The sequence below is a fragment of the Pleuronectes platessa genome, chromosome 4, assembly GCF_947347685.1.
Source record: "Pleuronectes platessa chromosome 4, fPlePla1.1, whole genome shotgun sequence".
Lineage (NCBI taxonomy): Eukaryota > Metazoa > Chordata > Actinopteri > Pleuronectiformes > Pleuronectidae > Pleuronectes > Pleuronectes platessa.
In genome coordinates this window covers 17,803,325-17,818,602 of record NC_070629.1, presented here as the reverse complement: position 1 = coordinate 17,818,602, position 15,278 = coordinate 17,803,325, and the positions used below count along the sequence as shown (strand labels likewise).

Below are 15,278 nucleotides of genomic sequence, written 5' to 3'. Positions count from 1 at the left end.
CTCCCTGGTTACACGACTAACATGTTTCTCTCTCTTTCAGCGAAGTACAGCGGCTGCTACGTGGATGACACAACGAAACGAGCGCTGAGAGGAGTTTCCTTCTTTGACTACAAAAAAATGACTGTATTCCGTTGCCAGGACAACTGTGCTGAAAGGTACAATAGCAGCAAGACAGCAAAAAACACTCGTCCACTAGACATTCCTCCTTTTTAACTCCTTATGCTCACTGAGATTTAAAGTAGGGCCTGAAAAAAAAAAAAAACTTGTATAGAAATATTCAAAGCGATGACAAAGTGTTTCCTTCATTTGTAATCTTTTATTGAGCCACAATGATATTATAGATTTAATCACTCAGTCAGAGATATGAGCTCCAGCTTATGAATTCATGTGCTGGATATTAAATCAGAGTCTTAAATTGCACTAAAGTAATGGAAATGTTAACGTTCCTGTACGTGACCAGGACAACTGGGCAAAGGTATAACTGCTGATGAAGATAATGAGATGTATTAGAAACTTCCTGAAGATTTTCTAAGTGGTCAATCATTAATTGTATTATCATATGTGAGAAAAAACACTGAAGTATATAATGGCTATCTGAATAAAATACACTATAAACATATAGTGAAGGGGAAATCTTAATGCTACAGGGAACAGAGATATTTTAGACATAACAGTGTCTCCGACTTTTCAGCTCGTTGTAGAGAAACTTTACTCGTCTATAAAATAATAATAATTATCAAGCAAGCACTTACCAAAAATTGATATGCTAATAATCACCCTTTCCTCCCATGTCACTGCTTCTTCACATTCAAACATAGAATTGAAATCACAAAGTTTTAAAAGTTAGATTATGACACCAGCCAACTCTCTATTCAAGGCCACATTACATAATGAAAATTCATGAAAAACAGATTCATGTATATAGGCTCCAGTTTATCTCTCAGCTCCACTCCTCCATGTTTCCTCACATCCTGTCTTCTCCTCTCTGCGACCTAACCATCCTCCTCTCACCTCTCTTTCCTCCCTGCGGAAAACCAGCGACGGCTCCATCGAATGCATTGAATTACACACATCACTTATTCACAGAGCGAGGAGTAGGAACAGGGAGAAATGCTTGTTTTCACCTCTCTCCTCCTCCTCCTCCTCCTCCTCCTCGCAGCCAGTTGCCCTTGCCACAGCGGGTTTATAAAAACACACAAACAAATGAGGGCAACCGCACTGAGGTCTGGGTCTAATTGCGCCTAAAAAGTGTGGAGTCAAATCCTCCTTGAAGCAAAAGCATGGAGGTCTTGTGGGCTGGATCTAAGTAAACTACACTCATTTATAATTGGGTTTACTTCAGAGCCTCACATCATGTGCTACTCTCATTTCAATGACCAAAGAGAGAGATGCTATTTCAACTTTTGTGATTTCATATTTCCCTCAACATGCTCGATGCATCATTTGTTCATTTTAAGTCACCGTGCTGGCGACAGTCAGTGACCAGAGGCATGATGTCTGCAGGTTGTCTGTCCCTTTCTTCTGAAGACAAAATCTCAACAGAGCCTCGAGGGAATTTCTTTAAATTTGGTTCAAACATTGAGTTTGACTCAAGGATAATCTGACTACATTCTGGTGGCTGTCATTTTTTGCCTTGTGAGTGACACATCAGTAACATTTTCACATTGGGTGCAAATGTTTAGTTTGATTTGAGAATGAACTGATTACAATTTTGGTGGTCAAGGGTCAAACTCTTTTTTTTATCCTGTGAACGTGTTATTTTAAAATCACCTTGATAGAATAATTTCTAATTTGGCAGACACTCACAGATTATCTGATTAGGTTCGGGTGGTCTCAAGACTGCTTTTATGTTATTTCCTCATTTAGACATAAAGATGAACTTCAAATTAAATACATTTCAGTGATCAAAGGTGAAAGGCCATGGTGATGTCATATGAGACTGAAAAAAAATGATCTAGAAAGAAACTGGAATCTCGGAGTCATACAACCACAGGGCGGTAGCTATAATTTTTGATTACAGAGTTTCCAGGTGTTAAGAATTATAGAGTGTACTGATATGTAAAGGATTAAGAAACACAATGAAGGCTGAGAATAATCATTGGAACCTTCCTCTCTTCCTTTTATTTTCCTCTCTTTCCTCCAGAGGTTACATGTACGCAGGCCTGGAGTTTGGAGCCGAGTGCTACTGTGGTCACAAGATCCAGGCGCCCAACACTTCAGAGAGCGAATGCAGCATGGAGTGTAAAGGAGAGAAGAGCAGCCTGTGCGGCGGAGCTAACCGACTGTCCATCTATAGGCTGGAGCTGAGCCAGGAGTCAGCGCGCCGCTGTGAGTCTGACAAAACACCCCCCCACCCCAGGGTCATTAAGTCAACGGGAAGGTGGCACATTTGAAATGTGAAGAATGAATTTTTCAAACGATCCGTAAAAACATTTGGTATTACGTCGATGTAGAAAGACCTGAGCATTCTGGGTAACTGACAGTACTGAGGGACGTAGCCTGGTTGCTTTTAGGGAAAAAGATTGGTTTTATTTTTGGGTTAATGCCACAGTTTTTGTTCCGGCTGCTATCTGGTGTTTACCTCTGTCACCAGAGAGCTGTTACATCTCTGAAACCTGACCAGCCGTCGCCTGCATTCTGAGCACTCGCTGCCTGCCAATAGGAAGTGAAGTGAATAGAGGAAGGGCCGATTATCAGAAGTGAAAAAGATCTGTGCGAAGAGATAGTTAAAAGCTTTTCGAGGTTCCTCGGGTATTTTCAAGTGTCAGATTCTAGGAAGTCCCGTTCACAAGGTGGTGAAACTTCACCTTTTCTTTCTTCCCTTTTCTCCGCAGCTGCTTAGTTCTTTAGAAATAAGGTGATGTGAAAAAGAGCTTATGTTTTCACTAACAACAAACTTGTTAGAGGGATGTGATAAGAGTCCAGGAAGAAGCCTGTTGAAATTGTTTTGCAAATCAGCAGGTGAATCTGAGAATTATTTAAAACCTTTTTTACCTTAACTATCTTTAACGATGTGCAAATGGAGTTTTTGAATACACTTTCCTGTTTTCTCAGAGAATAATGAATGCATCTTGATGGAAATAATCAGGCATGTTAATGGAATGATAAATAGCCATGTGTGCAGTTTATTTAGATCTAGTGAATTCGAATGTGTTCATGAGGGGGCTGTTGGGCCTTGTATGCTTCCTGCCAGGTGGAACTCTAGTTCTCAGACATAATCTATTCATATGAAAGGCTCAAGTCAGTTAATACATCTCTGGTGACTTGTTAAGTGTGCTAGAACTGTGATGGTCACTTCTTATTTTCCCATTTCAGTTCAGTTCAGTGTTGTTTGTTTATTATTATTTTCATTTCTCCTTTTTTTTCCTGGTTTGGCTTCAGTCAGACTGCTGAGTCCGCTCTTCGTGTTCGTGTCTTCACCTCTGACCCTGATCTCTGTCATGTGAGCCCCTCTCGGAACATAACAGAGGAAATGCAGCCACAGTGTCGAGGTGGCAGTTTTGTGGGTTTAGTGACGATCACGCTCACATGACGGAGTGTTTTCAGAACAAATCTACTGTTGTGAACATTCTGCATTTATTTCACACGGCGCTGCTGAAGAGCGTTTGATCCCACGCATTTCACGCAGCTCTGTGTTTGCATCAGTGATCTAGTGTCAGCTTTCCAAGACATTGCTTGTTATTCAGATGCTGCATGGGAACAAGTCAGTGGAGCACACAAAGAGCATTTAAGTTTGATTTGAAAAGCTCTGCCACATGTGAAAAGGGGAAACAGAGGAGATGCCACTGAAGATGTTCTGCAGGCAAATAAAGAAAACATGGTCGTGACTTTAAAAATGCAACTTTAAGTCAGAGAAAGAACACAAATAAATAAAACGGTGGACACACACACCCATCGCTACAGCTACAATGAGCAATGAGTGTTAGCTTCTTTTAAAGCCTCACAACACTGATGGTTAATATGTTGGGACAGGAGTCTTGTTGAGTTGCTGGTATAGACAGTATGACATTTAACAAGAAGGAAGATGCACAGCTCCATTTGCATATTTCTTTCAGCCATCTTTGAGCAAAGCCAGCTGTCTCCATCGTGGCATCTGTCACAGCAAAAAGCTCTAAGTGTCTGCTTTCCTTCCTCTGTTATTAATAACAGTCTATTGACAGCGAGACAGCTTCTTCTACAGCACGTCTGACACCTTGACAGCCTGACGTTAATGCGAAAAAGATGTCTAAAAGACATTTTTCAGTCATTTAGAAAAAAACTTCTCAAACGCTAAAGACGTGACCCTAACCCTAACCGTGTGAAACTTTCTTTCTGGTCCCTTTTGTTGGATTCTTTATGTGAAGAAGCCTGGAGACTGAACACTAATTATTGTCCAGCTGCTCCGTAATTATACTTAAATATACCGGTTTCTAAGGCAAATAAAAAATACAGAGAAGAGCTGCTCCTCTCTGCCGACTGGATTTTACGGTCTATCGGCCACACCAGAGCGAGGACCCGAGGTTAAAGGTCGTCATCACACTGCGGGGAAGTGAGCGCAGCCGTTGGTTGGGTCAGGGCCTCTGCAGACTAGAGGAGAGTCCCAGTGGGATCTCTTCATCATGGGTCAGTGGATAGAGGACATGCTGATGGAAGCTGAGCTCAGGAACTAGAAAACCGAAGCTCATGTTGTTGTTTTTTTGCTGTTGAGGAATAACATTGTGATTTGCATTTTCCATTTCAGACGGCAACGCCATTTTCAAGGGGTGTTTTCAACGGCCGGAAAATGTCACGCTGGCGCTTCCTTTCAACGCAGTCATCCTCAACATGTCCGTGGACAAGTGTGTGGACATGTGCACAGAAAGGGTGAGGAAACATTTCGGACGGGTATTCATGCATTGCATATGTGTACATGTAGATGTGTCTGCAGTGTGTAACGGCGGCCGTATTTCAGGAGAAAACCCTTGCTGTCCTGGCTGGAGATCGATGTTACTGCGGTTTCCCCACAAACCTGTTCTCCCTTCATGAGCCGGAGAACGAGGACATGTGTCTGCACCGCTGTCACGGGGAGGAGTTTGAGAGCTGTGGGAATGACGAGTACTTTGTTGTGTACCAGACGCAGGTTCAAGGTAAAGTTTGGCAACGCACGTGTGCCACCGAACTCACAGGCACACTTGAACAAGTAGCCTTTCAGGAAGCTGAAGCTACTTCCTGTGTGCAGGACAACATACATGCACATCTACAGCACAGTGAGATTATCAAGTACAAGACTTTACCCCCCATCTGTTTAATTTTTTCACACGTCTGTGTATGTGACGGATTTTGTGTTAACACAATACAAATGCAGAACTATGAATGTCGGAAGCATTTATCTAAAATTAACTGCAGTGTTGTAAACTCTCCAGATAATATTTTATGTTATGTCATATAATATATAAAATATTCATATATTATCTCTTATAATTTCAGTAAATACTCTTACTGCAGTATGCATACATATTTTTCTATATTCAACTACGGTATATAAACTTACAAAGATTTATAGTTAATTGAGAAATTCAAAGTAATATCTGTTGTTGGCTTATTCAACTAACTAAACCATACAAATTAAGTTTGATATTCAAAACTGCCATGTAACATTCACTGGTAGTCTTTAATTTTCACAATTTTTCACCAAGGCAAAGCTTTATCACAACTGTTCAATAATAAAACTTGAAGTATCCTTAGTAAATATCTTTGTATAATATGATAAGATAAAAGAAAAGCATATATATAATGATTACATTTTTTCTCTCTGTCAATATCCAGAGTTGTTCTGTCTGTGGTTTCTGAGCGATGTTTCCTTGATGCACCAGACAGTTGGAGCTTAGACCAGCAGAAACCAAGAGCCCAGTAAACAAAAAGTGACGTTTACATCTGAGAAGCAAAAAACACAAATACAGGATCTCATGTAATTATTTTTTAAACTGACCAAACATCCTAAGCGACGCATAAACGTCAGTATGTGGGTTTTATTATGCAACTGTTGAGGATCAGCAGTGAGTCAAACTAACCCACACACAGCAATGAATAACACTTTAACATCTCTGTATCCCTGTGTTGATCCTTTTCATTCTCTCTAACGACGCTAAATGTTTCTAACCCCAACTTTCAGTGTTTCAACATAACAGTCATTTTTCTGTAGCTCCTGTTTTACAAAATAAACAGGAAGTGACTTATTTTCAGTATCTATGTGAAGTTTGATTGTGTGAAACATCTTGTGCCAACATTCTGCAGTGTCACTGTGTCCCACGCCACAATGTCACAGTCAGATGTCCGTGTTTATCACTGCAGAAGGCTCTGTATTTCTATACATATAAAAAATGTATAATATAACCCGTGTGTTTTGTCAGATAACCGCTGCATGGACCGACATTTCCTCCCCACTCGTGCTAAGCAGCTGGTGGCCCTCGCCAGTTTCCCCGGGGCCGGAAACACCTGGGCTCGCCACCTCATAGAGCTCGCCACGGGCTACTACACCGGCAGCTATTACTTTGATGGCTCCCTTTACAATAAAGGCAGGCCTCAACGTTTACCTGACATGATTCACCAAATACAAGTTCAGGAGTGACACTGTGCTGGATTAAACATGATCACTGTTTCACAGGATTTAAGGGGGAGCGAGACCACTGGCGGAGTGGGAGGACGATCTGCATTAAGACACATGAGAGCGGCAGGAAGGAGATCGAAACCTTTGACTCCAGCATCGTCATGATCAGAAACCCCTACAAAGCCCTCATGGCAGAATTTAACAGAAAATATGGCGGCCACATCGGATTTGCCTCCCAGGCCCACTGGAAAGGGAAAGGTGAAAACTATTCTACTTACTAACTTATCTCAAATTAAGAATCTTTAAACATGAAACCAAAAGCTGAAAATAGCAAATAAACAGCATGGTTATTATCTGTAGTGAAGCAAAATGTCAAAAAATAAGGAAATAACCCTCTGGGATGTTTATGTGGTTTTCACCAAAAAGCCAATGCGGATGAGAAACAAAGTTTTCAAAATGAAGAGGCAACAAAATCGTTTCCATGATAAAAGGAACAACAAAGTGTCTCTTTGAGCAATGAAACCACTCGATCACTGCCTGAGGTCAAGAGTTAGGTCAAAGAAAAATAAACAATATTTGACCTTTTTTTTTATTGGTCCATGTCCCATTCACTAACATTGACAAGGCTGGATTTATAAATCAATCGGAAGCCTTTGATGAGCAATGATTTCGTCCATCTTCATACACAACTGTAAAACAAATCAGGGAGGAGTTTTTAGCTGCTTCGTTAATGTTTTTTCAATATATCATGAATGTCTGTATACAGTGATGTTACCTATCCTCTCTTAAATTACTTCATTGTTCATGACTTAAAGAAATTAAACGCTTGGGTCCAGTAACTCATAAAATTAAAGACATATTTTTTCATCCCTTGCTAAGATAACATTCACATACACCAAATTTTGTTCCAGTCGCCATAGCAACTGGTTTCTGTCTCGTCCGCGTGTCTCTCTGTGAGGTTTAATTGAATTTCCAGAGAGCTGGAGAGTTGCTGACGCAGCAGATGTCACTCTGTGGAAACATCAGCACATTCCCGCTGCCATTTCCAATGAGTGTTTATTCCTCGTGTTGATGGAGAAATAACACGATGACATCAGTAAAGAGAAAAGCTTTTTGACAGCTGCCACTTTGAATCCAGAAGAGAGGCTCCGGTCTGAGAGTCACGGTGACATTGTGCCCCACATGTACAATGTGATGCACTCACCTCTGTGGAGGGAGACTGGCTCAGATGAAGCCAGTGAATCATCATAGAGTCAACTCAGGGTCCAGTGTAACGTGACATATTACTAAGCACAGGCTGCTCATTTCCAATATGATGCATCTGCATAAAGGCTGTTGCATAAACGTCTTTGTTTGGGTTCTTGAAATCCGACTTTTGCTGCAAGGAACAGAAGTATTGTACATTTTAATGCTGTAAAACATCAGAACAACATGTTCATATCAGTTCTTCAGCAGTATAAGACCACACAGCAAACTTCAAAATTCAACTACAGCCTCATCTCAGGGTGATGATGTGAGTTAATGAAGCACAGATCCTGTCAGCAGCTTCTTGTTTGAGCCAGTATTTATCAAAGAGTAAACATTTACAGGCAAACGTTTTTTCCTTCAGGTCTTCTGTAATTTGATTGACAAAAGGTCAAACATTTCACAAATGATGTAACGTAGCCTGCCCGTCATCAGTGTTAGGTTCCTTCCTCTTCACATTTTTTCATTTTCTTCTCATGCATTTTTTTAATTTTTGCTTTCTTTCGGGATAAATCTGGGAAAGGGAAATTTGAGACTACCGTCAAATCTAGTAGTTACTTTGATTGACATAAAGTACATTTGTTGTTGTTGTTATTGTAAAGATACTATTTTTATTTTTCGGTTTGACACCTCTACTTTTTGGTTCTCTGCAGAGTGGCCCGAGTTTGTGAAGAACTACGCTCCGTGGTGGGCGTCCCACACACTGGACTGGTTGAATTATGGGAAGAATGTCCGTGTGGTCCACTTTGAGGACATGAAGAGGGACCTGTTCTTACAGCTCAAGGGGATGGTCCAGTTGCTGGGTCTGAAGGTCTCTGAGGACCGCCTGCTCTGTGTCGAGGGCCAGAAAGATGGAAACTTCAAGCGATCAGGGCTGAGAAAACTTGAATATGATCCATATACGAGTGAGATGCGAGCGAACATCAATGAACTGATAAGAACGGTGGACGTTGCCTTGAAGAAAAGAAAAATGTCTGGAGTGCCAGCGGAATATATGCCAAGATGATATCTGTGATCCTCTCATTTCCCTTTGTTCCTCACTTACTGGACTGTTCCGTTTTGTTGAGTTAAATCACTTAAATAGTTGATTCAATTATTTTCTGTAGAATCATAGGTGGAAATTGTAGTGAGAAGAAATCAGTCTCTGTAACTTCCTATTTTCATTTTTTATTCATCCTTTTTTATTTTCTGAACTCCAGCAGCTTCGTGCATTAGTAGAAGACACAGGTCAAACTATGGAGGTTTGTTTTTCTCGAACAAAAAGCACTTCTTATCCTGCTCTATGCACATGTGCTGTGTCGGCATGTGCACACGCCTTAAAATGAAGACAGTACAACGCTGACTACAAAGATCTGACTGTGCTGGGTGATTTGTTGCCAGTGAAAGCAAACATTTGACCCAAAATATTGAATACAGTTCTGCAAAATTTGTGTTGTATGAGCTTACTTACCGCAAAAGAGACGTAACTCTTATGAGAAATCAAAACATAAAACTTCTGCTGCTACCAGTGACAGAAAAGTTCTATTTTATACATGAACTTCACTGAGAAACTGAAAACTTTGAGCCCTTATTTCGAGGGAAAAATGCAATATGCAGGCTTTAATTACCTGATGACGATACTGTGTGTTTCCAAGCTTTTTGTAAGTTATTCAACTTCAGCTGTATGTTAGAGAAATCAGTTTTTTTTGATGATGAAGAGGTTAAAGAACTCAATTCTCAGCTCCTCCTGTTCAAGAAGAAGAACCTCTCTTGAAGGCACTGACTCAAAGAGAGAAGAGGATTTATCTCGACAGCATTTATTTATGACTAATTTGGTTTCTTGACACTGGACTAGATGCAGAAAATCCAAAAAGCACTTGCTGTGCAACACTTGCCCCAAAGATCACTGAGGAATTAGGCATTACAATCACGTTATTGACCGGAGGTTCAAATTAGCCGTAGTGATCGTTAGAGATTTATTTTTAGTTAATCATACAGAATGTGAACATTTTTATTTTGTATTGCTTTGTTGTAACAAGAGCTATGAAACAGTTAAAGCTGGTGATAACAAAATGCAGCACGTCTTATAATGGCTCTATGTGTGCTATGCCATATGCATAAAAATAAACAAACATACAAATTAATAAATATATATATACACATACATTTACATTAGCACAGGCGACTGAGAGACAGAAAACATTAACTGACTTCCATTTTCAATATGATATGAATATATTTTTATAGTGTGTGCTGAGAACTCAAAAATATTTGTATTGCATCAAACAAAACGGGAGTCGTTTCTATTTTTAACACATGCTTTAAACTTTATTGGCTCTCACTTTCATTGACAAGCGGACACTCTCTGAACGTAGGTGTCGCATTTGAATGTATTTTCTATGGAATGAATGTAATGTGATAAGCCCCAATAAATAAGTATATTGAGTACGTTTCTATGGCCTGCTCTTTTTGGCTGCACCGACAAACACAGTTGAGTTCATCATGAAGGCACACCATTTTTCGGTGGAGTTCCGCGTGACTGACTGAATTAACCCCATTAGTCAGACAACTAAGTGTGGCATTTCTCCATTGGCTTTTGCTCTTTAAAAATGAACTGGTGCAAACTGTCTCTATCACATCATCAGTCAGGCTTATACAGGCCTTTTTAAACTGATGATGGTGCAGATGAAAAGCTAAGACCATCAGATGAATGTCACTCCAGTGTTCACTCTTGTTTTTTTGCTCTGTTTTGGTCTCTACCAACATCTGGCTCTTTAGCAGCTTAACTCTCTTCGCCAGCTGTTGTCTCTGGGTGTTGGCAACATGGTGACACAACTGCCTGCAGCTCAAAGAGGGGAAACGTCTGAACAAATGAACACAACAAAGACTCTAAAGCGCACCGTAGACCTGAGCCCTTTCAGGTTAACACATGGCCCAGTGGTTACAATACCTAATAATAACACTGACTAATGCATCTCTAAAATGTGACTCACCGCTGGTGTTTCATTAAACATTTTTGGAGTCTGGCTCTTCCCTCTGTTCCACTTTTCAACATAAAAAAAAAATGCTGAATAATGAAAACACAAAGCCTAGAGATTGAGACAAAGAGCTGATTGTAATTAAAAAAAAGAAATGACACTTCAGAACTGGGAAAACCATTAAAAACTTTATTGCACAAATCATTTCCACTGTACACTTCTCATACATGAAATCAAACAATATGCATTCATTTAACAAACTAGTTATAATAGCTGGATTTATGTTATTCGTACTGCATCATGATGAGTTGTTATACAGGAAAATCATCCAACACAGTTATCGTCCACACATCTGAACTTTGTATTTCAGTCAAACTATGGATGCAACTAAAAGAACATGATGCTACACAGAAGTTATTGCACGACGTGGTGTCCATAAACAAAACCAAGTAACACCTCTCTTTAGGTGTTATCAGTTGAGAGTTCACGTACATTCAAACAGAAAAAACAGCCACCAGGTCCTGTTTCCCTAAGCAAATGTTAATCTTCAGTTTAGCCTTAATATTGTTTTAGTTCAGAGGTCAAGGACACAAATGACAACTTTACAACAATCAGTTCTATGGTAAATGAGTAACAATAATAATGATATCACACGTTTTATCTGTACATCATATTCCACAGCCATCTAATTTGACCTCTGTAACACTCCAGCTCGATGAGACTGATTCCACTCACCCTGCAGCGTGAGCGTGTTGACATATTGACTCAGGATTATAGATTCTCCCCACAATCAAAGGCATAGTTGATGAACTGCAGATTTTAAGACTGTAATGTTTGGATGTGTGACATCTCTAGATGTGTGTGGAAGCTCTGCCGTCCATCGAGCTGGACCTGGACAGGTATCTGCTGGTGGTGCGCCCTTCCTCTGCCATCGCGTTCTCCATCTTCGAGAGCACGGAGCTCTTGAACTTCTGCTTGAAGTCATTGCCCATGAAAACATACAACACCGGGTTGAGGAAGCTGTTTGCTGCTGCCATAGATGCGCCTACTTTGAGTCCAGAGATCAAGATACCATGGTCGTGGTTCTGGTGGTTCAGCTCGAGCAGGATGAACACGTGGTAGGGCAGCCAGCAGATGAAGAAAGCAGCTACCAGTGAGCTCATCACTTTGAAGGGTTTGGAGGACTTGGTCATCCTGCTGGTGCGGAGCTTGAGGATGATGATGCAGTAGCACACGATGATGATGATGAATGGGATTACAAACCCGACAATGAAACGGCTCACTGCAACTATTGTGTGACTGTCTTGATGTAATGTGTAGTTGTTGAAGCAGATGGTCCTTCCCAGGTGACTGCCTACGTCCCGGAAGATCATCGAGGGAATGCTCAGAGCGACACCAAGAGTCCAGGCCAGGACGGCGACCACGGACGCCTTGTTGACAGTGCGCTGGTTCTGGGCCCAAACCGGAAACATGACAGAGATGCAACGGTCGATGCTGATGAAGACCAGGAGGAAGACGCTGCTGAACATGTTGACGAACATGATGGACGAGGTGAACTTGCACATTAAGCGGCCAAAGAGCCACTCTTCCATCACCATGTTGGTGATGCTGAACGGGAGAAAGGTGCAGAAGACGAAGTCGGAGATCGCCAGGCTCAAGTACCAAGTGGTGTTGACCGTCTTCTTCATCTTGAAGCCAGATATCCAGATGACTAATGCATTTCCAAAGAAGCCCAGCAGGAAAATCATCACGCTGACCACCAGCAAAAACACACACAGGAATTCCTTCAAACACATCGCTTTGGGCTGCATGACGGGCTTCTCGTGTGGAGTAATATATGATTCGTTACTGTACTCATAGTCTGATTCATAATCATAATCATCTAGAATATCCATTGTTCCTCAAGGAGCAGAGGGATTTCTGTGGAGAGAAAAAAAAACAAATAAATGTCAAGTATTTCATGAGCACAAATCTCTGATGAAGTTTATTCTAAAATATTCTGAAATCTAAATAATATTAGATACTTGAATAATACTTGCCGGACAGATGTTGGGCTGCTGCTCACTTGATGGTGTCCGGAGCTGAGTGTTCAAAATAGCTGAGCTGTGAATGACACCACACAACCTACAATCAGCTGACAGAGTTATTTCTCAATACTTATGTCCTCTAAACACTTTCAGTACTGCATTTTGACATCTTGCATCTTATTGGACTCTGAGACATGTAATCTTTATCTGTGGAGGACGATTTCAATATTTTTTTCTATAAATGCCATGAAGCAACATTTTTTGTGAAGCAGATGATTTCAGTAACAATGTCAAACAGAATACACCAAGACATTTTTCAAATGTAAGCTCTTAGAAATTCAACTTAACTCTTGACCATAATCCTGTGATAGTTTTATTAAAATCATTGAATCAGTCCTGCACTGTATTTACTTTACAAGTAAAGCTTTTAATTGTATTTACCTCTGTCAATTAGTTAATGATTTCCTCTGTGTTTGTTTGTTTGTTAGCAGGACTTGGCAAAAAATAGAGGACGGATTACCGTGAAACTTGGCAGGATGTGGTACGGGTCAGGCATGTCTGGATTCCCCCCCATCCAGAGAGGTGTCCCCATCAATATCATCAAGAAAAAGCTTTCTTAAACTTTGATGGATTGCAACCCCCTCTCTTTTTTCCACTTGTACACCGCTCCCCCCCTCCCATGTCTCAAACACACACACATGAGCTCTCTCTCTCTCTCTCTCTCTCTCTCTCTCTCTCTCTCTCTCTCTCTCTCTCTCTCTCTCTCTCTTATTTATCATACTTATATCCCCCCTGTGTCTGTGTTTTGTGATATGGCTCTCATGTTTTTCCCTCTGCCAGATGTGGCAGGCACGCTACAGGAATGTCAAATTCGCCAGATGTATCTGTTCAAACCAGAGGAGGAGGATGACATGTTAGGCTGCAGTGTAAAACCATAAAACCCTGAAGGCACTGGGCATAAAGCATCGCAGGCGATGAACACACTGATTTCATATTTCTGCCAATGCTCAGGATGCAGATGTTTCTAATAACACACGAAAAAAGATCCCAGCTGTTGTAAGCACAGGCCAGAGAACAGCGCTGCAGTCGGGACCAACTAATTCAGCTTTCTATGCTTGTCGTGTTTCATGTTGTCATAATCTTTAAGGCAGATGCATCGGTCCACAGTGTTCCGTTTTTCTGCTGAGCTTGAGGAAGCAGCAGCTGCAGGAAGAAGAAACCCAGATGCTGCTTACATGGTTTGGAAGGTTATCATGAGTGAGGAGGACCGATCACACCGGATTCCAGAGTCCATCTCAATCTCCAATGATCAAACAGTAGGCAAGTTGGATGAAGATGGTGATTGAGGGGAGCTGGGGGGATGGAGTCAGAGTGGACAACAGGCAACAGGAGATGGACTGAAGCAGATTAGTGAAATGTAAATCGTCATCCATCATTAGCTTCTAGCATTATTAAACTGTCAAATCTGATTTCATATTATTCAAATACATTTTATGGCAAGAAAGTCTAATGTAAATAACAGTGGGAACAGTCAACAGTATATATATAGATAGAAAAGAGTAAATGCACTGTAAATTACCAGAATCTTGCTGGCAACTGTACTTTAATGGGTGAAACCAAATCAAAAAGTGACAGGGCGGAGTTTGGTATTTGTACAGGGTTTGATGATGGTGCAGCTGGTTTAGCTCTGGTCTCGCTCCAGCACATGTACATCCACTCAGACACAGGAGCAGATAGGAACAAATCCACTGGGAATGGCAGGTTAGGGAGGCTGTGGATGAATAGTCTCTTTCTTCTGCTTGGGAGGTTTTCCAACTGAGTGAATTGACAAACAAGTATCTGCCATGATCTGGTCGAATTCTATAAATGCCTGGAGCTTCAGTTGTTTTGTCTTATCGCATTATAGTATGGGAGCGGTTAACCATCCTTTTTCTCAGCTGCAAAATGTATTGATCCACATCAGTAGCATCCACTGTCACATAATTACACAGTCTGCTACTGTGGTCGGATTCTCTCCACACGGTGATCCTTAAATACTGGGATAGATAGATTCTTAACACAAAGCGGATGAAATCGTTGTTTGCAATTTGTTCCTCAAGTCCCAGTGAAGATGTTGCGGTTGTCAAGAAATTTACATTTCTCTCTCCAATCAGATTATACAGCAACTGAATATCTATACATAAAACACACACATCAGTAGAGAAGTTGGACTTTGAAAATGTCCCAGTACGTTGGAGAAACAGGCTGGAAATGCACTTAAACCTGAATGCGTATAGCTCTCTGGTAAATGAGGAAATATTTAATGCACGGTGCAGAATGCGTACCTGACCCATTTAGATGCATTTCAGCTTAATCACTCACATCGCAGGGCATACAGACTGTGTCCTGCTGATTGGATTTCCTAATGAAGGCTGGGGTTATAAATAATCAAACATACACAGAGAGAGGGCTTTCTCTGGGAAATGCAAAGCAAAGCATCTAAGG

The 15,278-nt window shown here is 41.0% G+C and overlaps 2 protein-coding genes across 4 annotated transcripts in view; one reads left to right on the top strand and one right to left on the bottom strand.

Moving 5' to 3' along the window:
* wscd2 (WSC domain containing 2) overlaps window positions 1–10,235 on the top strand; it is a 37,201-nt gene extending 26,966 nt beyond the window's left edge. For all 3 annotated transcript variants that reach the window (XM_053420434.1, XM_053420436.1, XM_053420435.1), the window contains 7 exons: window positions 41–155; window positions 2,144–2,328; window positions 4,721–4,842; window positions 4,931–5,105; window positions 6,369–6,533; window positions 6,623–6,823; window positions 8,464–10,235. In XM_053420434.1, the coding sequence (XP_053276409.1) occupies window positions 41–155; window positions 2,144–2,328; window positions 4,721–4,842; window positions 4,931–5,105; window positions 6,369–6,533; window positions 6,623–6,823; window positions 8,464–8,816 (1,316 nt within the window). In that variant the 3' untranslated portion in view covers window positions 8,817–10,235. The remainder of the gene's footprint in view (window positions 1–40; window positions 156–2,143; window positions 2,329–4,720; window positions 4,843–4,930; window positions 5,106–6,368; window positions 6,534–6,622; window positions 6,824–8,463) is intronic.
* Window positions 10,236–10,942: 707 nt separating this feature from the next.
* cmklr1 (chemokine-like receptor 1) lies at window positions 10,943–12,961 on the bottom strand. Its single transcript, XM_053420437.1, has 2 exons — window positions 12,807–12,961; window positions 10,943–12,687 (listed from the first exon to the last, which is right to left on the bottom strand). The coding sequence occupies exon 2, from the start codon at window positions 12,660–12,662 to the stop codon at window positions 11,619–11,621; it is 1,044 nt and encodes a 347-aa protein (XP_053276412.1). The 5' UTR covers window positions 12,663–12,687; window positions 12,807–12,961; the 3' UTR covers window positions 10,943–11,618.
* Between the last annotated feature and the right edge of the window lie 2,317 nt (window positions 12,962–15,278).

What these genes read in the sequence shown, in the direction of transcription:
- cmklr1 (XM_053420437.1), bottom strand. Translation starts at nt 12,662, where the DNA reads ATGGATATTCTAGATGATTATGATTATGAATCAGACTATGAGTACAGT.